We start from the raw sequence: 21,876 nt of genomic DNA, 5'->3' as shown, positions 1-21,876 counted from the left end.
TGTCCTTTAATTGTCAAATAGACTATAGTGTCATCCGCAAATAAACTGGTTTTGCTTTTGACAGTTTCTGGCAAATCATTGATATATGCAAGGAGCAGACAGGGTCCTAGGACTGAACCCTGAGGGACACCGGATAACACTGGCAGCTGGTCGGAGATTTGACCTTCCACCGCAACCCTTTGGCTACGGTGGCGAAGAAATGACCTGACCCAGGTGGATACCTGTTCATTAACTCCCATTCCGTTAAGCTTATGGATTAATTTGTGATGGTCGACTTTGTCGAAGGCCTTTGAAAAAATCCATCACAATCACATCCGTCTGTTGTCCACTGTCTAGGTTGTTAAATACTTCTTGGAAGAAACTCAGGAGTTCAGTTTCGCAGCTACTTTTGGACCGAAAGTCATGATGCAGGCTTCATAACCTCAGATCCCCTATCTAAATTCCATTTTATTTAGTTCCGCCCATTGTTTTCTCGTTTAGGGCAAAAACATTCTTTTACTTGGGGACCATACGCCGCTTTTCATGGAATGGCACTACTGTGTCACATTGAAGGTTCCATGATAACCGCCGTATGAACACATCTGCGGATGTTTCTAAATTCAAAATTTTACCATTTTCGTGTTAAATGTTGAATTCTGCTTAAGCCGGTGCTAGGGGGCGTGGACGGTAACTTGCACTTTCCAGTACCGTCCATGAACAGGCTCAATCAAACCGAGCCTGCAACATTTTCAATTTTGTTGTGTTGGACTTTCTTTAGGGATTCTGTTTTTCTCTATTTTATTGTCACATCCGTGTTATTTGTGCCGTGTGGCGGCTGTAAAAAGTCTCCCCGTACATTTAATCAATGATGTTATATTTTCGATCCTTGAAGATCGTTCAGCACGACATTATTGTTGTGTATACATGTTATGTGGTACTTTTAGTTTCTTCTTTTCGGCCATTTTCAACTTGGGTGGTTCCAGTATTCCTACTTGAATACTGTATAATCACCCTTAGGATATGTTGCCTGCTTTTTAAATTTGTCTTTTGACGTCTTATCTGTGATATGCAGGCTTCATAACCTCAGATCCCCTTTCAAAATTCCATTTTATTTAGTTCCGCCCATTGTTTTCTCGTTTAGGGCAAAAACATTCTTTTACTTGGGGACCATACGCCGCTTTTCATGGAATGGCACTCCTGTGTCACATTGAAGGTTCCATGATAACCGCCGTATGAACACATCTGCGGATGTTTCTAAATTCAAAATTTTACCATTTTCGTGTTAAATGTTGAATTCTGCTTAAGCCGGTGCTAGGGGGCGTGGACGGTAACTTTTACTTTCCAGTACCGTCCATGAACAGGCTCAATCAAACCGAGCCTGCAACATTTTCAATTTTGTTGTGTTGGACTTTCTTTAGGGATTCTGTTTTTTTCTATTTTATTGTCACATCCGTGTTATTTGTGCCGTGTGGCGGCTGTAAAAAGTCTCCCCGTACATTTAATCAATGATGTTATATTTTCGATCCTTGAAGATCGTTCAGCACGACATTATTGTTGTGTATGCATGTTATGTGGTACTTTTAGTTTCTTCTTTTCGGCCATTTTCAACTTGGGTGGTTCCAGTATTCCTACTTGAATACTGTATAATCACCCTTAGGATATGTTGCCTGCTTTTTAAATTTGTCTTTTGACGTCCTATCTGTGATATGCAGGCTTCATAACCTCAGATCCCCTATCTAAATTCCATTTTATTTAGTTCCGCCCATTGTTTTCTCGTTTAGGGCAAAAACATTCTTTTACTTGGGGACCATACGCCGCTTTTCATGGAATGGCACTCCTGTGTCACATTGAAGGTTCCATGATAACCGCCGTATGAACACATCTGCGGATGTTTCTAAATTCAAAATTTTACCATTTTCGTGTTAAATGTTGAATTCTGCTTAAGCCGGTGCTAGGGGGCGTGGACGGTAACTTTTACTTTCCAGTACCGTCCATGAACAGGCTCAATCAAACCGAGCCTGCAACATTTTCAATTTTGTTGTGTTGGACTTTCTTTAGGGATTCTGTTTTTTTCTATTTTATTTGATAGGGACTGAGGATACTGTGCTTGTCAATATACTGTACTATCCCTGTCAAACTGATAAAGTTCATCCCATTCATACAGTAGGATTAATTATTCCCTTTTGTGTTTTAGTGTAATTTAAGGATTTTGGTAAATTGACCATTTTCACGGGAAGTCTCGTTTGACACGAGAATTGAAACTGCAATGGCCGCCAAACAAGATTGGGCATAACTTGTTGTCGAATTTTTCCATATAGTTTCTAATATCTTTAATAATTGAAAGCAAAGTTATTGCAGCATTTGAAATTCAGATATTATCTATCTAATTAATTGAATGACACATCGATTTGCGAATTAGATTTTCAGAAATATTAAGAAAAGTTGTCGTAGGCAAGGAAGCTTTGCATTTTCTTGTTCCATAATGAAGGTGACAGGGATAGTACCTGCTAGGTTTCTGACAATTATCTCTCATCTAGTGCTTGTTATTGTAATATTTTGGTCTCGGGTAAGTTGAACTTGCAGAATTTTAAGGTTTGATTACATTCGTTCATTAATATATTTACAAATTCATATCATTGTTAAAATGCTAATAGATCTATTAAAATCTGTTGTAGAAATCTATTTTCAGTCTTTAGCTAAGAGTGTAATGATACGCTCTTACCCACCTCACGATTCAATATGTACAGGGTCCAAAAAATGTTTCCGGAAAGGCGTTTCTGTCAGAATTGTCAGTTTTTTCTGAACCTCTACAACAAATAAAACATTTACCCTTTCGAAAACCTAGCTAAACACCGTTTTCTGGTACATTACATATTTAGATCTGGGGAATTACACCAAAGGAACCCGAAATTCTATCCAAAACAAAAAATAACGATTTAAAAAAAATCCCATATATACTATAAAAAAACACAAGGAAGGCAACAACATTTCCCCACCCACCACTACATTTATAAGGAATATTCGTAAAATCGCCTGGAATTTACTTCCGAGCACACTAAATCAATAAAGCACATTAAAATGAGAAACACAACTTACTCTGACAAACTATCTAACTTTTATGCCAATTGAATGAATTTATCACTGCTCTTCTCCCATCATCGGTTCCATTGCCAGTTCTAGCGATAAACTCTGTCATACTGTTATTGACCGGTCTATGTATATCCCAAAATTTTATCCAAAACAAAAGAAAGAAAGATTTAAATAAAAATCCCATATTGTATACTACTATTAATTTATATATATGGGATTTTTATTTAAATCATTTTTTTTTTGTTTTGGATAATTTTTTTTTACCTGAATTCCGAAATGCTTCTATATTTTGGACTTAAAACAAACTGAAGCAGATTTATATTCATCTTCTGCATTTTTACTGAAATAAGTACTCCCCTTGAAAATGATTTAAAACACTGTACTGTGCCGTACCATATGGGTGTTTCGTTTTACCATGATTATGGAAATGGTTACGATATACCATCCTACAGGATACAATTACACCCATATGTGTAGCTAAGAAAACAATCTCGACACATGGCCAAATGGGTTGTATTCATTGACACATCTGTTGCCATAGATAAGATTAAAGCCCAGAATGTAAGAACTGTGATCTTTATTTAATATTTGAAGCTAAAGTACCAACATCCTTTTTGTGTCGCCTCTACGGAGTAGTGGCGACATATAGGGATCAATTCTCCGTTGTCTGTCTGTCTGTCCGTCCGTCACAAAACTTGTCCAGACTACTCCTCATAAACTACTGGTGCAATTTCATCCAAACTTAACAGGAATGATCAGTACCAAGTCTAGTTGTGCATATTGTCAGCATTTTCCGGTTCAATGATTTTTGTAAGAGTTATGGCCCTTTAATAATTTTTAGCTCGACTATACGAAGTATATGGAGAGCTGTCCTACTCGCCCCGGTGCCGGCATCCGCGTCCAGATTTTAGATTAAAGTTTTTGTGCAGTAAAATATTTTTCACTATAAGTTTGTCATTTCTTAAGGTATCAACTTCAAACTTCAAATATATGTTCCTTATCATCAACCACATTTTATGTGACAAGGTTCATAACTCTAGCACCAATATTTCCAGATTTAACTCCCCTTGAACTTAGAATTTTCCTTAAAAAATACTATTTTTTACAGTTACTTCTTTATTTCTTAAGGGATCAACCTCATACTTCAAATATATGTAACTTATCATCATCCCCTTCTTATGTGACAAGGTTCATAACTCTAGCACCAGTATTTTCAGATTTATCTCCCCTTGAACTTAAGAATTTTCCTGAAAAAATACTATTTTTTACTGTTACTTCTTTATTTCTTAAGGGATCAACCTCATACTTCAAACATATGTACCTTATCATCATCCCCATCTTATGTGACAAGGTTCATAACTCTAGCACCAATATTTTCAGATTTATCTCCCCTTGAACTTAGATTTTTTTTTACTAGAAAAATGTTATTTTTTTACTATAACTTTTTTTAGTTTTAAAGGTATCTACCTCAAACTTCAAATACTTATTCCTTATCATCAATTACATTTTATGTGACAATGTGCGTAACTCTTGAAGCAATATTTACAGATTTATCTTTCTTTGAACTTAGGATTTTCTTTAAGAAATATTATAACTTATTTACTTTTTAAGGTATCAGTACTTCAAACTTCAAATATATATTTCTTATCATTACACACATGCTGTGTGACAAGGTTCATAACTATAGCATGATTATTTCTAGAATTATTCCCCTTGATCTTGGAATTTATGTTAACAAATGATATTTTTTTACTATAACTTGATACATAATTATACATAATTGGTTTTTCTTTCATAGTTTTGTCCTCCTTACTGCATCCAGTATTTTATTAGTCGAGCTTGGCTGTCTCCTGTGACAGCTCTTGTTATTTTTAAAGTTTGTCCGGACTACTTCTCTTATACCACTAATGCAATTTCAATGAAACTTTACAGGATTGAGCTGTAGCTCAAGTCCTTGCACATACTGCACGGGTTTTCCGGTTGAATGATTTTTGGCCGAGTTATGGCCCTTTGATAAAAAGGTGTTTTTTTCTGTGTGTTGCCAGATACACAAAAGCTTGTCCTATTACTCCTTATAAACTACTGGTGCAATTTTATCCAAACTTTACAGGAATGATCAGTACCAAGTCAAGTTGTGCACTGTCTGTCTGTCCGTCTGTCACAAAACTTGTCCCCACTACTCCTCATAAACTACTGGGGCAATTTCATCCTAACTTTACAGGAATTTATGTCGCCACTACTCCGTCTGTCACAAAACTTGTCCCAACATGAAATTGGCCATCATGAGGCGATACATGTGATCACTGATCGCTCTTGTTTGTAATTAACATTCTCTATTTCAGAGACCAAATATTGAGTCCTGTTTACCCAGGACATATACACAGGCAGAATATGACAAAAAAGATTTAGAGTGAGTACATGACACGTTTTTCTTGTTTCCTTTTAACCTTGTTTATAAACTGTGCACATAGGTATACTATTAGTTATTAAATTACTATTAACAGAGAAGTAATGAAAGGCTTGATATATATAATATTTCATAATTTTACTAGATTGTTGACAGAATTCAACATGATCATCTAGTTTTTGGAATTTTTATATTGAACAAAAATAAATTCACTGTTCAAACAAAGGACTATTGATACTTGTACTTGGTACATTTTTATCATCCATTAATGGAGTTTCACAAATCCTAAACACTTACAAGTAGTAAATAGTTTACATTACAATGATAGATTTAAGTTTGTTTGTTCCCTAAAACCCAGATTTTTTTCTAGTAACTCTGTTGTATTAACCAGATCTATGTAATAAAATTGAAAATATGTTTATTATTTTTTGTTCTTTTTATTACAGGATGATTATAGGGCTATCAGTAGCCCTTGGATTATTTGCCATAGAATTGGTAGGCTTTTTTGGAGGTCTAACCATGTTTACATCACTACAGTGCCTCCTATGTATCCTTTACTCATCACATAGTGCATTTTTAAAGATCCTGTCACTCATTTTTTTATGGTTTTATATCATAAAATTAAATCTGATGCTCAAATGAAGATTTATCAATATTGTAAGTTAAAAAAAAACAACATTATTTGTAAAGATATAAATATGGAATTTACATTTCATGTAAATAAATGGAGGTAATTCGAAATCTATTTTCAATAAAGTCTAAGCCAAATTATTCAATAAGAAATGAATGCATAGATTTTTGTGTTTACTTACATGTATAATGTGAATAAACATATGCAGTTTATTTTTAACATGTTTGGAAATAGTTTTAGAAGAATAATTATGGTATATACATTTAAAAATTTTCACTTAAGTGTTGTTACATCCTTAATAACAACATACAGAATCTTTCAGTATTAAAGTAATGTAATTGACTATTGTTACAGAAACTATGGTCACTGCCAAACCTAATTTTGAATTACATGTACATAGGATTATACAGGACTATTTTAACATACTGAGTAATCAGGATCCAAGGTTAAAAAGAAATTTTCTTTGGACAAACTCAGTTCTCTGGTACTTTATTGTTATTTAAAAAAAACAACAAAAAAAAACACACTGAATGTACATGACTAATACAAATCTTGAGACATTTGAGACAGAGCCCAGAAAAAAGTTTTATAAACTTAAGGCCAGGGCTCAGACTTTGAAATAAAATGTCTTCTACTATTCTTCTTAATGTTAAAACATCTCCATTTGTTTCATTTGAGTACACCATTGATATTAAGCATTCCTTAAGTGTGTATTTAGGTTATTTTATAATCAGATGTATCTTAATGAAAGGTTATCTATAGATGCTGAGATACCTGTGGGTAAAAACACTTTTATTTTAAATGTATAATTCTATGAGTGAACGATTTACTTAAAATATCAGAATATTCTTCAAAAGATATTGAAAAAGGTTTTTTAAAAACATGACAATGTGAAAGGTTTGGTAAAAGTTTGGCATTAATATTTTTACTTGTTTTAAGATCTAGAAAATATAGTTTTAAGTATTAATGATCCTTGACAATTACTTTAGCTATATCTGCCCATTCTGGAGCATCCGTGGCATTGTCTTACTATATCTGGAGGGAATGGCCTTGTGAACGGTTCTGGTATATTTTTGCCTTCTGTAATGCCACACCTGCTTTTACTGAGTTATTAACAATGGGGATAATTCTTTGTTGTGGACATACTTCATTGTAGCATAGATACAAAATAAGATATAGGGTTAAAGAACAATGGATAGGTATTGTGCATTTTGACAGAATATTTATAGCATTCATTCAAAATTAAAAGTTTATGTTACATGTATTTAACTTTAGTGGTAAACATGTACATTTGTAATAGTGCTAGACTGCCTTATTTTAACTGTTAGGTAAAGCTTAACAAAGTTAGGTAAAGCTTAACAAAGTTAAGAGTCCAACTTATTGGATACAAGCAATTTTCTTAGTTTATGAATTTCATTTTGTTTTGGGATGTGGAGTATGTTACAGAAGGCAAAAAATATTATTACTGTTTAATTATGGCATCTTCACAATAAAAGCAAAAGATTCCTTGACATAAGACTTAGCTACAGCAGTTCATGGTGGGGCATTTGTGGCCTTGACATTCTTCTTGTTTGAGATTTGGCCATGTGACTGGTACTGGTACATATTTGGTGTGTGCAGCGCTTTACCCGGAGTGACTGAAGTGTTCTCCATCATATCTACATTGAGACAACCTTAGTGATATATAATTGTATGTACCAAGAGAAAGATGTGATGAATCTTAAATAACTGACAAATAAAATGAAACGTGTCACATGAAGGTGGTAATATATATAAAAAATCTCTTTAACAAAAGATACACTTGACACAATTAGAAGTTTCATGTTGTTTTTTGTCCCCTGTATTTTCAACACAAGAATACCTGCAGTAATTTCATGAATTAAGAAGTGGACAGTTAATTTACTGTATAATTTGTATTAAGTTTGCATGAGAATAAAGACTGTAGTTATGAATTTGTTACACTTGCAAGACAGTTTGTTGATAAACAGCTGTATTTGAGTAGATTAGGTATATTTGAATTATTCATATTACATATTTAATAATAGTCTTGGAATGAGACGATTTCTTCAATACATTCGAAGCGAAAGCAAGCAGTAATGTAACTATCTTTTGCTGTAAATTTCTAGCCACATTTTTGTTTGTATTTTTATAAACGTTGGTTTATCTGATCATAGAATCTCATTTTTGTTTTTTTTTGGTAAATTAATCTACAGGTTGAGTGTGATAAAGATTTTTAGGAAGATTTCATATCAGATAGTGGTTTCTCATTAATATTAACTTTCCGTCCATCTTTTATGTCAGAAAAGAAAACATAATTATCATTGTTGTGTTATTATGATACATTATTGTGTTACAGTATGTATTTTAACTTATTATCATATATAATTATTTAAGATGTACTATGCTCATCTTTGAGAACAATATTTTTTACTACAGAAAAAAATATTGATATCTATAAAATTCTAACTGAATAATGTCTTAATTAAATAAAGGAACATTGTTCAAACTTTGTCTCTGTTCCTAATTACTGATCAAGTAAAGCAGGTCCTACCTGTTTTTTTTAATACTCTATATTCATAGTGTGTCCACTTATAGTGTGTAGGATATAAAGCATAACATATCTACTTTGTGTGAAGTGAAAACATGTTTTTTTATATTTACATAAATTAGAGACTGTAGAAATTATCAATATTTTCTACATTTATACTATAAAATTTGAGCATAGTATATCTTTTATATATTTAAGTGTAATTTTGTGTGTATATAGATGAGCCTATTAGAGCTAAGATAGGTTTAGTAACTAGTGTGAATAAGGGCAGCAAACCTGTTTGCTCATTTTGAATTGACAGAAAGTGAGTAAAACAGTGGTTTATGTTAGTTATTTAGAGTTGTTGATGAGAAGACTTATTAATGTTTATAATTGTTTCGTGTGAAGTCAAAGCTTGTTCTTGTTTTAAGTCCAATTTAAACACATTCTGTTTTCGGTCCACCATATAAGCGTTTCCTGGATATCTGGATTTTAATTACATTGTATAAATTTTCCGCAAATGACTGACTAACCCCTTGAACCCCAAATGGTTTATGATTAAGACAAATTTTTAGTAATAATATTGATTGTAATAATTAGTTTTTAGAAATTGGGATGCATGTTAATTATTTTATAATATGCATGTAAAGCAAATTGCCAAAGTAAGGATGAAATCAAAAGTTTTGTTAAATCAATATTCCTTTTTCAGGTTTTCATTTTTAAATAACAAAGAAATATGGGATGTGTCTAATTATGTAACAATCATTATTTAAGATCTGAAATTAAGCATTATTATATCCAGGTCTGGTAACCTTTGACCATGCTGGAACAGAAAGTTATTAAATTGGCCATCAGTACAGAGCCATGTCAGCAAGCACATCTGTGCAATCTGGCCACACATTACACTCTTAGTAAAATTTTTGTATTTTGATACTGACATCCCTTTAACTCCAAATAAACTGTTCCAAAATAGAAGCTGGACAAGTCCATTACACAAATACATGTACATCAGGTTAAGAGAATATTTTGATAAGATGCTTGATACCGTGTAATGATGATTCTTTAACAACTTCTTTAAAGTTACATATGACCTTAACATAATGTATAAATGTGATTATATTATATTGCTAGAGATGCTGTCTAGTGTTAGAATTGATTTTTCTATGCAATTGTAAATAAATATATTTCTATAACAAATTATTGTATATATATTTTGCCCTTGATCTTATTTATAAAATTAATGAAGGGAGGAAAAAAATAATTCTGTCTGTCTGTCTATTTGTCTCTGAAAAAAATCAAACCTAAAGATGCCAAAACTACAACTGTACATCCTTTTAACTAAGTACATGCATATTTAAGTGTTAAAAAATTTAAACGATTTCTTAGGTTGAACATTTTCAAAATTTTTGTCTTTTTTTGCCTTGACAAAATTTACCAAACCCCCAGGGATTCTAGGGATATTATATAGACTTATAATTATAGACAAATAATATTTATCATTTTAGAACCACAAAGAACTGTGGATGTTTTAAGTTCTAAGATTTTGTGTGGAGATTGGTTAAGCAAGTACATTTGTAGTTTATCAGGACCGTTATTGATTTTGAGGTTAATTTGTCAAGGTCACTGTTGCACTGTCACCTGAGAGAAAGCTTTGACCTACAGTCCTTAGACATGATATGACAGTTGGTCATGGCTTAAGGATGACCCCTATTGATTTTGAGGTCATTAGTTTTGAGGTAATTAGGTTAAGGTTATAATGACAAACTGTTTTTTTCCAAACAAGGGTTTCTTCAAATGTTTATAAAAACGCATTTGTTTTAATACTACGAGATATGTTATCATATAACACTTTAATTATATATTTATGTGTAAGTATGTACATATTTCACTGTGTGACTGCCAAAATGAATGAATGACAGCATGAATGTATTGTTGGTTTGTTTGTTAACCTCGCTCTCATGATGAGCAGCAAACTTGAACGATATTAGAAATTATGTTATTGATAACCTAATGATCATTCCAGTAAAGTTTCACGACAATATAGTAAGAGGTATAGAAGAAGATATAGATTTAAGGGGTACATTTGTATCTAGTTTTATCTCTAGAGGCCATCTTGTTCAACAGACTGGATGATTATGGCAATTTTTATTAAAGACCACCAAAGGATCATTTCTTGAGACGTTTTATCAACATCTATCAAACTGTTGAGGAGGAAATGTCTATATATATTATTAGCTCCGATGGCTCTTTTGTTGAACAGACTTGGACCATTTTACCACATTTTATAAAAGTCTGCCAAAATAATTATTTCTGTAAATTTTCGTCAAGTTTACCCAGTAGTTTAAGCGGAGATGTTGTTTAATGGTTTTCTATTTTAAGCTCTGGCTGCCCTCTGGTCAGCACCAGTAACCATTTGGTCATGTTTATAGAGAACATTCTAAGGATTATTGCTGTGTGATATCTACCTTTTCAGGACTAGATTTTGTTGAAGTACAATGTGTCACCGGACAAAGGATGATCCTCATCCTTACCAGATGAGTTAAAAAGATTTGCAAAATAACCCTTAATGCCTTTTGGTTAAATCCCATATAGAGAGTACATGTATAGAAAATGTACCCTTTATGACCTTGACCTGTAAACCTTAGATATGCGAATGGTACTTTATGCCTTTTGGTTGAAAACCCATATAGAGAGTACATGTATAGAATATGTACCCTTTTTGTGACCTTGACCTGTAAACCTTAGATATGCGAATGGTACTTTATGCCTTTTGGTTGAAAACCCATTTAGAGAGTACATGTATAGAATATGTACCCTTTTTGTGACCTTGACCTGTAAACCTTAGATATGCGAATGGTACTTAATTCCTTTTGTTTAAAATCCCATATAGAGAGTACATGTATAGAAAATGCACCCTTTATGACCTTTACCTGATAACCTCAAAATCAATAAGTGCCCTCTACTGTCCATTGGCAATGTCCCTACAAAGATTTACAAAGGCTTATACCTTTCTAAGTTATTGAGCGAAAAGGGTTTTATACCGAGTGGCGGGCAATATCAATAGGTGCCATCTTCTGAACATGTGTTATGTACCTATCACGTTACATTAACTTCTTAGGTAAGTGAGCAGGCAATGATGTTTCAACACGTCACTGTGACCTTGGCCTTTAACACAATAACATCAAAATCATAATCAGGGGTTATAAATAAGCCATGACAATGGTCATCCTTCCTCCAAGTATAGAGACAGAATGCCACATTGGTTCAGCACATACTGGCCTCTTTAAAAAAAGTACCGTGACATTGGAGTGGCTCTCGGTTACCCAACAAGCCCTTTTATCACATTTGGCCTTACAATAAATTCACAGTGATCACGGGCGTTTCATGACCCTAATTCTGAAGTCAATATATTGCTATTAGCTTGCTATTATAATTGCTATTGAAAAGCCACATTTTCTGGCATCCTCAAACATTGTTTCTGGAGGTACGGCTTGGCTATAGTGCGGGGTCTCTCAGCTATCAAACATGCCTTTGTTCGATTAGCTCAGCCCATTGGGTTGATCAAAGTGAGCTGTATATACGTGATATGCGTAAGTTTAAAGGCGGTGGTGTTTTGTATTTAACCCTCCGGATCAATGCCGTAACTCGTAAGCCACATTAATTAAAGTCACAAGAATACACAGTTCAGCCACGGCAACGTTCATGGACAGGTTGTCTACTAGCGACTTCACTTTCGCTATAAATTGATATCACTTCTGTACATGCCATAGCTGAGGTACAGTGTGAATGACTATAGAAAGGAGCCCAGGATCAATCACAAAAAAGTGACCTTCATTGTCCGGGAATCAAATCCAGAACAACAGTCTATTTCTCTACCAGTTAAGCTCTTGAAAGCGAAAACAAACACGGGCATTTCCAGACAACCATTTCCATTTTCATTGATATAAGAAGAAGCATAAGATTTGTCAAAATTACTATAAAATTTATTGATACGTAACATTTGATAAGATATTGATCTATTCCATGTACAAAATCCATGCTTGCTTTTTTGGTTTGAAACTCGATTACTAAAGAAAATCAAATACGTTTAAATCACGCTTGTATGATCATGCATGCATCTTTTTGTTGTATTTGCACATTTGCAATTTTAATGTAATTTTATTACTTTCTTTGACTGGCATCATTTATTCAATAAATGTCTTTATTTGTGACATATTGTCGATTTTACAAGATCGTTCATTTTTATTAGCTCGATTTCTTTTTCTGAAGAAAATAGAATAAAAAAAAACTTGATATAACTTCTTAAGTTCTGTTGTGTATCGTCTTCATACTTGGCCAGACAAGCCCTTCAAGTAGACAAAACTTGACCTTCATTCAAATTCTGCCTGATCTTTTTGCTACTAGTGGCTATAATTATAAAAGTCATAAAGTGTTACGATCATCACATAAGCTAACATTCAATGCATGAATACGTTAAATTGAAGCATTAAGACACTTACATTATTTCTACTGGAATTGATATCGTCTTACCTGACACATCAGGTTGTTATTGAGTTATCTGATCGAGTCGGTCACCTGTTAATAATGTACTTTATGTCTTGTTTTCATTCATAAGTCTACATTTAAGTACAGTTATGTATATGCTACAAAACGAATTTATTATCTATCCCTCACCAGTTACAAAACACACAGAGAGATATGCCCTGAATAAAATCATAAAATAATGAATTCTGTATGACCTCTTCCTTAAAATATCCCATTTACCATTTATTTCATTGCTTTTTCCAGAACAAAACATGTCTTTATGATAATTCTATACAAATGTCTAACATATTCATACACTTGAAAATGTTTTGTGAGCAGCTGCAATAAGCGCAATGGACTGTAAAATGGAGAGTCCCTCGGGAGGAAAAGAAAACAAAATATGGAAGCGCTCCATTTGAACTAGTCAACAAAGTTTACAATGTATACTTTCTTGTGTTTGCTTTAACTGTCCCTGAATAATTTTAATTCTACTTGTAATGTAAAATCAAACAAGGAAACTTGAAAATTTTCTAAACTATTAATTTGATTATATCCCAAAAATATACCCCCAGTTTTACATAGTGTGTAAAATAAACTTTATTACCATGTTCATCCTAATAGCAGGAAATATTTTTTTGTTTGTGGGTAAAGATCTCTAAATTTTATTTCACCAAGTGGGCCTTTAAAAAACAGTTATTCTCACCTCGTGGGGCGTAGCCCGATGAGAAATACTTTTTTAAAAAAGTTCACGAGGAAAATAAAAATTACATCTTACACAACAAAGAGACAAATATTTTCCCTTTTTATTTTAGCTTTTAAAAACAATTAAAACCGAAATTTCCCATAAATTTTAACGTTAATTATTAAAAAATCTTTTCCCCCAATTGAGAGCCCCATTTAGAGGGGAATTTCTCATTAAAAACAAGGGAAGTCTTGAAAGTTTTTGAAAAATTTAAGTCCGCCCAAATCAAGGATTAAATGACGGTGGATATTTATTCATTTTTTATTTAAATAAAATTGAATGATCCGCTTGTTTTTAATAATAAAAAAAAACAATTCTTTGTAGGAGAAAAAGTTCAAAAACCATCCATTCCATGATTTCCCTGTTATTATGCGAAATTTATATTAGAACCTGGCTTTGTAAAATGTAAGCGGCAAGAGCCATTTTTTTAAAGGCTTGATGGTATTTCATTGGGAGGAAAATTTAATTGTGTAAGATTTAAGAAGATTATGAAATTTTGGATTTTTTAGTCAACACCTTTTTTTAAATGAAAAAAACTTATTTGAAGGATTGTAAACAGACAAAAAATAATTAGTTGACAGAAGTGAAAACATTCAGAAAAGGAGCTAGGAAAAATGGGGAAAACTTGGGAAGCTTGCAAAGGCATTGGGTAAGGAAACGCTGGGTTGTTTTACTTATTTTTTTACTTTTTACGAGTGAATGGCTGTTCAATGCTTTTCAATTTTTCATTAAAGCATACGGCAGTTATTTTCCTAGAAGGATTACTTTAAATTATTGCCCAAAAATGTCATCAAGAGCAGTTTTAGCATCGGGGGAAGGAATGTATTTTTCAGAAATTGTTAAAAAACGAAACAAAAAATTTAGAGATGAAATTTTATTGGATTGGAAAATTTGAAGGAATAAGAATTAAGTTCTCTCTTTATACTTTTGAACTAATTTAAGCAGTTATTTATTCTTTTCAGCCCTTTGCTTAAAATTTTTTTTAACAGGCCTGAATAAATTGTTCAGAATTGTCAGTAAAAATAAAAATTGAAAGGTACCACATGGGGAAATATTAAAAAAAGTAGTTTCGTTCATTGGGGGAAAAAGTGAAATTAATATTTTGGAATAATTTTCCACTGTGAAATTTATCAAAATAAATTTTTCACGGAATAAATCAGTAATTACCACTGAAAAGCATAAAATAAAAAGGGGGTAATATTTTTTGGGATTATCATTAACAGGATTAATATTGATAGAATTTCAAGTTCCTGTGGTAAAATAATGCTAAATAGAGAGAAGCAATAACTTGTGCATCTAGGGGGCGGTGCTATTGGGACATAGGCGGCGTATTACATTAACTTCTGCCGCCCATGAACAGGTCCTGCAATTTTCCTTTTATGAAGTCAATACCGGTTATCATAAAAAACTTTCAGGACTACACTTACGAAACGGATTAAAATTAAGCTTACTGAAATCAACCATAACGGGCCAGATATACATCATTATTTTTTCCCCCTTTTTCCTACCAATATTTTCATAAACGGAATCCCTTAAGAACCCCCAAAACGTCAAAATTAAATTCCCAAATGGCGGGAGGTTCGGGTTTGGGTTTAGCCTGTTCATGGAAAGGACTGGAACCGGGGACTTAGTGCAAAAATACCGCCACGCACTAAACAAAATTCAAAAAAAACATTTAAAAAAAAGGTTTCAATTTTGGAATTTTCAAACATCCGCGAAAATGTTCATAAGTGGGGATTTATTTTAAAACTACGTTAAACCGGTGTTAACCACATATTTCCCCTTAAGGGGTTTCTTTTGGTTTTTCCCCCCAAAAAATCCTTCTTTGGATTTAAAAAACAGTTTCAAAAAAAGGACCCCCTAAAAAGGGTCTTTATTCTCCCCACACTCCCCATTTTCGAAAAAGGCTATTACCTTTCGAATTTCTTTAAAATTCCCTTTTATTTTTAACCCCTTTTCATAGTAAAGGGGCCCGGAAAAAAGGGGAAAAATGCAAAAAAATGGAAACTATTGAATGAATGACCAAATAAAAATTGAAAGATGTCTCTTTGACACTGATATTCTCGTCACATGTATCTATATTTCTAGTTTTTTAAGTAAATGCCTTGTATACCTTTTGAGTTATGCTCCTGACAAAGGTAGTGGGAAAAGGGAGAAAAACAGATAAGACTGACAAGTACAACTTTTTTTATCACCATTGGACGCGTCTAACGTACTTGAGAAACACCAAACAGCATGGACGCCGAGAGATTAGGCGGATTGGATCTACCGAGAGAGAGGGTTGTGTTGCTAATTTGTTCCCAATTATATCAACAAGATTTAACCTACCTGCATCTTTATGAAAAAATAGGGAGAAAATAACACATGAAAAACAAGATCAACTTGGAAGGCCGGCATTCAATGAACGCATCCATAAACAAAGGACCACCGACAAGGAGACCAGCAGGACACCAAACAGGACAGGGCACACGAGCAAACAACGGACGGATCATTATAAACTACCCCTCCAAAAAAACCTTCGGAAACCCACAAGGCAATCAAAGAAGAAAATTATAAAAGTAAAAAAGACAAACATTTGAGTAATACAGAAGGGCGCCGCTTTGGAACGTCAGCTGTAAAAGTACTGATCGGGTGTTTAAAACGGTTAACGGTGCACCAAACCTCTATCTTAGCCCAAACATGTTGTTATGGCTACTGGTGAATAAGTAAAATACCGAATGATTATGCAGATACATATTTAAGGTTTCCCAATGATCATAACAAAAATACTCATTGCCTTAAACACAGAGCAGGAAAAAATTGCAAGGGCCCGCCAAAGGAAGGCAGAAGACTAAAATTAAGATGATTTAGTCATGATGGGTTTTAAGAACTGTCCATAGAGTCCCCCACTTAATCCGTCGGATATAATCAAAAATAGAAGCGTGGTACCAAACTGTAAAAGGGTTGAACACTTAGCATGCGGTATGTCTTAAAATAGTATGGCCATTACCTATTTTAATAAAACTTTTAATAATTTTAGTAAAGACACCAGATTTCCATGACCAAAGGTCTTACAAAGTTGGTAAATCACATCCCCATAAAAGTCAGGTTTGCTAATCTCTAGTCACAGAAGTTATACTCAAAATTAGTATTGAATTAGTATTAATCCTTTACCACATGAGTATATTGTGAAAAATGGCCGTTTTCATTTAAAAATACTCAAGTTCAAACTGATATGAAACTATGAAAAATTCTTCAGTACTGATGAAACTTGGCACAAATGTTGACTGGACCATAACCTCTGTAACAGCATGCTCAATCTTTAATTTCCTGTTACCATGGCAACGGGGGGACGTCTCAAAATTGCCACAAATCACCATTTTGCATTGTTTTTCCATCAAAACTGATTTTAGTGTTGCAACTTCTCAATGGATTGAGATAGAGTAAAAGTCTTTTCAGCATTATTTACACGTTACCTTACGATCGACCTGAGGCCATTTTTAGCATGTCACATGTCCAAAATTTTCTTGGCGATGAGGGGGGGGGGGGGGGGCTCATCCGGTCAAATAAACTTCACATTTAGCTGCAAAATTATTCAGTTAAATATTCAGGCCAATTCCGCTCGGGCGTTTCCTGACCTTGACCGGTCGTGTGAAGAACATTTTTAAAGAGATTGTTGTAGATAAGTCCAATTTTGCTTGAAGTGCACGTCAAACAAACTTATAGCGATATATTTCTCATTTGTTAAATATGAAGACATTTTTTTTTCATTCTGTTGATTTATAATAAGTGTATTTTTTCCACCATCGTTTTAGAGCATGATCATCGTTAAAATGTAAGTCAATGAGAAACAAATATAATCATGGATAATGCATTAACTTTATTATCTACAATGTAGTAATATTTCAGAAAAACATAAAAACTTGTGTGTTTTTTTTTTTACATTTTATTATTTTTGTTATATGAAACGCTTAAATTAAATAAATATGTAAAAATATTTTGCCGTCGGTCTAAAAACCAAGCATTATACAGTTTCATTAACCTTTTTAACAGTATTGTTGTAAATCTCATCTAATATATTGTTCATAAAAAAGGATTTTAATCGGAAAACCCCACGGTCACTCTAAAGTTCGTATACGAATTTTAACATGCAAATGAAGACTATAATCAGCTCGTGTTTACATGCGCTACGTCACAGTTTTAAAGTTGTTATCCGGAATACAACAAATATGAGATTTTCTTGTGCAAACACACTTTAACCGTTTTAACTTCACGTTGCACTAGGCCGGAAGTTCAGTAATTAGTAATCATCTCATAAAAAAGATTAAATTGTAAACTATGAAAACATCCGTTACAATGCGGGAATATACCGTTAAAGTAGGACTGCTATTAATAGTCATGTTTGTTGATTATAAGTCGAACACGATAACGTTTACATTAATCGGTCGTACCATTATGACATAATGGGTTGTGTAAGTTATTCAGTTATTGCATTTGTATTGCAATATAGTATATAAAAGTGGATATGGACATATAAATTAGTAGCGTTGTGGTTAGAGAATTCAGTTTATGAAGAGTTCATGTGAAAAAAATAATTTATTTTTCGATAATCTGCAATTGTTCAATATTTTTTGTGTCTGTATGGTTTTTACTTTCAGAAAACATTTTCATATTCTCTTTAATAAACCTGTGATTTATTTAATATTTTGTACAATTAAAGTTAAACTTATAATGGTTTAGAAAAATTGAATATATTTGATTTCAACAGTATTTGAACAGATTTAATAGTATTGTCAATTTACTGATATTTAAAACTTTGTTGTTTCTAACTTAATAAAAGTTCTCTAATAGTATTGTGTGAAAGAAATTCACGAGGAACTAAAAATATCTAAAAACAAAAAAATATAAGTAAAGAAAAAATGCGTTTTCAGGAATCGAACCAGGGTCTCAACACTGACGAAGCCAACACTCAACCACTACGCTATTACGCAGTATGAGTAATTGTTTAGGTGATTAAATATTTAGGCGATAAATAGTATCCTTTTATATAAGAATTATCGATACCCCTTTTGGTCAATATTGATATAAACAGATAATGAAAAGAATAGCGAATTCGAGCTGTACGGATGATGTTAAGGTGGAGTTACCCATGCAAACAGAAATTGTACTTCCCATTTTGCCACAATGAGGTTGTCCATTTTTTTTTGCTTATAAAACTCATTTTGGTTGTCTGGAAACCGAAATAAGATCTGGAGTCGATATGAAACCCAATTTATTAATGGAATGTCACTGTTTCTGTTTTTGTGAAATTAATTCATAAATTCAAATAACAAAATGATTGGTAAATCGATGAAAATAGGGTTTCTTGATCAATCATATCGTTTTATATCTGTGGAATCAAGATTCAGTAGTTTAAGAAAATGTACACACAGAGCATGTTACCTCCCGATTGTGTACATAAGGGCCACAGGAGAGAGAACCGCATCTTGCTTGAACAAAGTACAGTAAAAAACCGTTACTGTTTTCATAACTCCTGTCAATTGTTTCAGGACGACCATCAACACAAATGTAATCAGTAGCTGCCGGATGTGAGAACTTGCCCGCCATCAAATAGCCGTTGTATTGTAGACTGTAAGAATTTGGACAAATGGAAGTTCCTGGCACCATTAACACGTCATTATGAGGTACGCGACAAACAACACATGGCACGTCATGGTTATGTAAATAACTCCATTTGCTGTACATTTGTGTCTGATACTCGGCTCCGTAGATTCTTGCCACTGGTTCTTCCTTTGTTGTAAAATAGAGCCATGTTGGTTTTGTAGTTAAACATAACGGACGTGCGGCTGCACCACTATGCTCATAAAAGGAACCTGCTGTATATCCTTTATAAACTTCGGTAGATCCACTAGGACACGTTGTCCGACCCCAACGAATGTACGTAGATCCATGGGCATTGTTCTTCTCAAAGGCGTCACGATTGTCTTAAGATAAAAATAATTGAATAATGTTTACTGTAAATATACTGATGAAAATGATACTTTAAATCGTAAATGACAGACATCCGCATTTAAGAAAACAACATGTTTAGATTTTTCTAAACAGAGAAAAAAATCATTGAAAATGAATTATTGTAGGTTCGGCTTGATTCAGTCTGATCATGGACGGTAGTGGTTATTGCATGCTACTGACCACATCCCTTAGCACCAGCTTAAACATAATTCATCATTTAACATTAAAAGGTTAAAATTTGAATTTTAAAACATACGCAAATGGCGGTTCTCAATATGACACGTTAGTGCCATTCCATTAAAAAGCGGCATATAGTTCCCAAGTAATAAACAATTGTGTGCCCTAAAGGAGAAAACAATGGGCAAAACTAACTAAACTTGAATTTTGAAAGGTGTTCAGAAGTTATGAAGCCTGTATATCACAGATATGCTGTCAAAAGACAACTTTAAAAAGCAGGCAACATATCAAAAGAAATATTTAACTGGAAAGAACCAAAAAGTACTAAACCATTGAGAGAAAATCATACTATGAAATGGATATGTTATTTTGACGTGTTTTTTTTTCAATGGCTATGTAAATGTAGATCAATACTTGTAATGAACATTAACAGTAATTCCCTCGATTTCCTGAAAGTAGTGTATTACGAAGTAGCGTTCAAATATATAGAATAATACATGGTATAAATCAACAATTATAACAACAACGAGTCCCCAACATAATATAGTAATTCACTTTTTTCCTAATAAGAAAACTTTAATTTTATCTTCAGTATTTATACCTCTTATTTCTTGTCCATGTTTGTCAGTTATTGTCTCTTGTTTGGAAATTTTCGCCTCCATTTTGGAAATTTTCTCGTCTAGTTTCGTCAGTTGAAGGAGCACGTTATAATCGACTACCAAAGTCTTACATCCGGTTGTACTGTCATCGCAACGTACATTAAATAATCCTAGCACATATATTACCATAGCAAAGTACAATACAAATATATTATCCATTTAAGTTTATTTTTGTGTATAACAATTCGTTGTAAATACGTTTGTGTAGCGTATGTTTACCTGTTTCGGAAGGAAATGATTTGTTTTGAAAACTGAAAAATCCACACTAAAACGAACAAAATGTTTTGAATGTAATTTTGTTTTTGGACCAGCTATAAACCTTATCAAAAACTTCCTTCTTCCCTTTTTATGTTATAACAAATCAAATGTATGTATCGTTTACAATGTAATCTTTCTTAAGAAAAATGTACAATCTTAGTTTGTAACAATTGAATCTGACAGGAGTACTAAATGCAACAAAACTTAAGACATCTGTTACGACAATAATTTATTCACACTTTAAGTTATTATCTTTTTTTTCTCCATTTATTATTTACTCTTGTGTTCTTATTCTCAACTTGCTCACAATGCAGTCTTGTTATTTGTTTTTTTAAGAATATTTTGGAGATTCCAATGGCTCTGAAAATGTCATTTTAGTAATATGTATGAACTAAGTATTTTATCCCTTCATTTTCGTGGCCTGAATAATTTTAAGAAACGCATTGTTTTTAACTTTAAAAGAATCAAAACCAACGCATTTATTGCCTACCAGATACATATTTTACAAAAAGCAGAAAAAGCTATATATGCTTAGTGGAGTGGATAATGTCTGTTTCGTTTTTCTAAGTCTAATGCTAGAGGTGTAGCGTTTCTGTTTAATACAAATTTGGAATTTGAGATCCATAGAAAATAAATGATGATATAGGTAACTTTTATGCATACACTTGAAAAAATAGATGTTATGTGCTGCTGTACCCATTGGTGCTGTAAGAAGAATACGAATGTCATCAGGGTTCTGACCTTCCACTTCTAATGCTCGTAAGGCCATCTGGTATATTGCCGACATGAGATGTGATTAACCGGTTCCAGCACCACCGGATATAAAACAAAAAAGCTGATCTGGCTGAACAGTACTATTTTTAGACTGTCCTTTTTGACAACATTTAAAAA

The 21,876-nt window shown here is 33.1% G+C and overlaps 2 protein-coding genes across 3 annotated transcripts; one reads left to right on the top strand and one right to left on the bottom strand.

Moving 5' to 3' along the window:
- Positions 1-2,237: 2,237 nt before the first annotated feature.
- On the top strand, positions 2,238-9,824 carry LOC132735772 (transmembrane protein 107-like). Of its 2 annotated transcripts, none has more exons than XM_060722772.1 (4): positions 2,238-2,545; positions 5,412-5,479; positions 5,923-6,023; positions 7,631-9,824. In XM_060722772.1, exons 1-4 carry the CDS (start codon positions 2,462-2,464, stop codon positions 7,783-7,785), a joined length of 408 nt encoding a protein of 135 aa, XP_060578755.1. In that variant the 5' UTR covers positions 2,238-2,461; the 3' UTR covers positions 7,786-9,824. The 2 variants fall into 2 exon arrangements, with proteins under 2 accessions (XP_060578755.1, XP_060578748.1); XM_060722765.1 differs by having other exon boundaries at positions 7,097-7,819.
- Positions 9,825-19,233: 9,409 nt separating this feature from the next.
- LOC132735751 (uncharacterized) lies at positions 19,234-21,020 on the bottom strand. Its single transcript, XM_060722746.1, has 2 exons — positions 20,670-21,020; positions 19,234-19,863 (listed from the first exon to the last, which is right to left on the bottom strand). Exons 1-2 carry the CDS (start codon positions 20,884-20,886, stop codon positions 19,292-19,294), a joined length of 789 nt encoding a protein of 262 aa, XP_060578729.1. The 5' UTR covers positions 20,887-21,020; the 3' UTR covers positions 19,234-19,291.
- Positions 21,021-21,876: the final 856 nt, after the last annotated feature.

Source organism: Ruditapes philippinarum, unplaced genomic scaffold (assembly GCF_026571515.1).
Source record: "Ruditapes philippinarum isolate M1 unplaced genomic scaffold, ASM2657151v2 ctg2090_1_1_1_1, whole genome shotgun sequence".
Taxonomy (NCBI): domain Eukaryota; kingdom Metazoa; phylum Mollusca; class Bivalvia; order Venerida; family Veneridae; genus Ruditapes; species Ruditapes philippinarum.
Note: the sequence above shows the minus strand (reverse complement) of the source record. Positions and strands in the feature narration are given on the sequence as shown.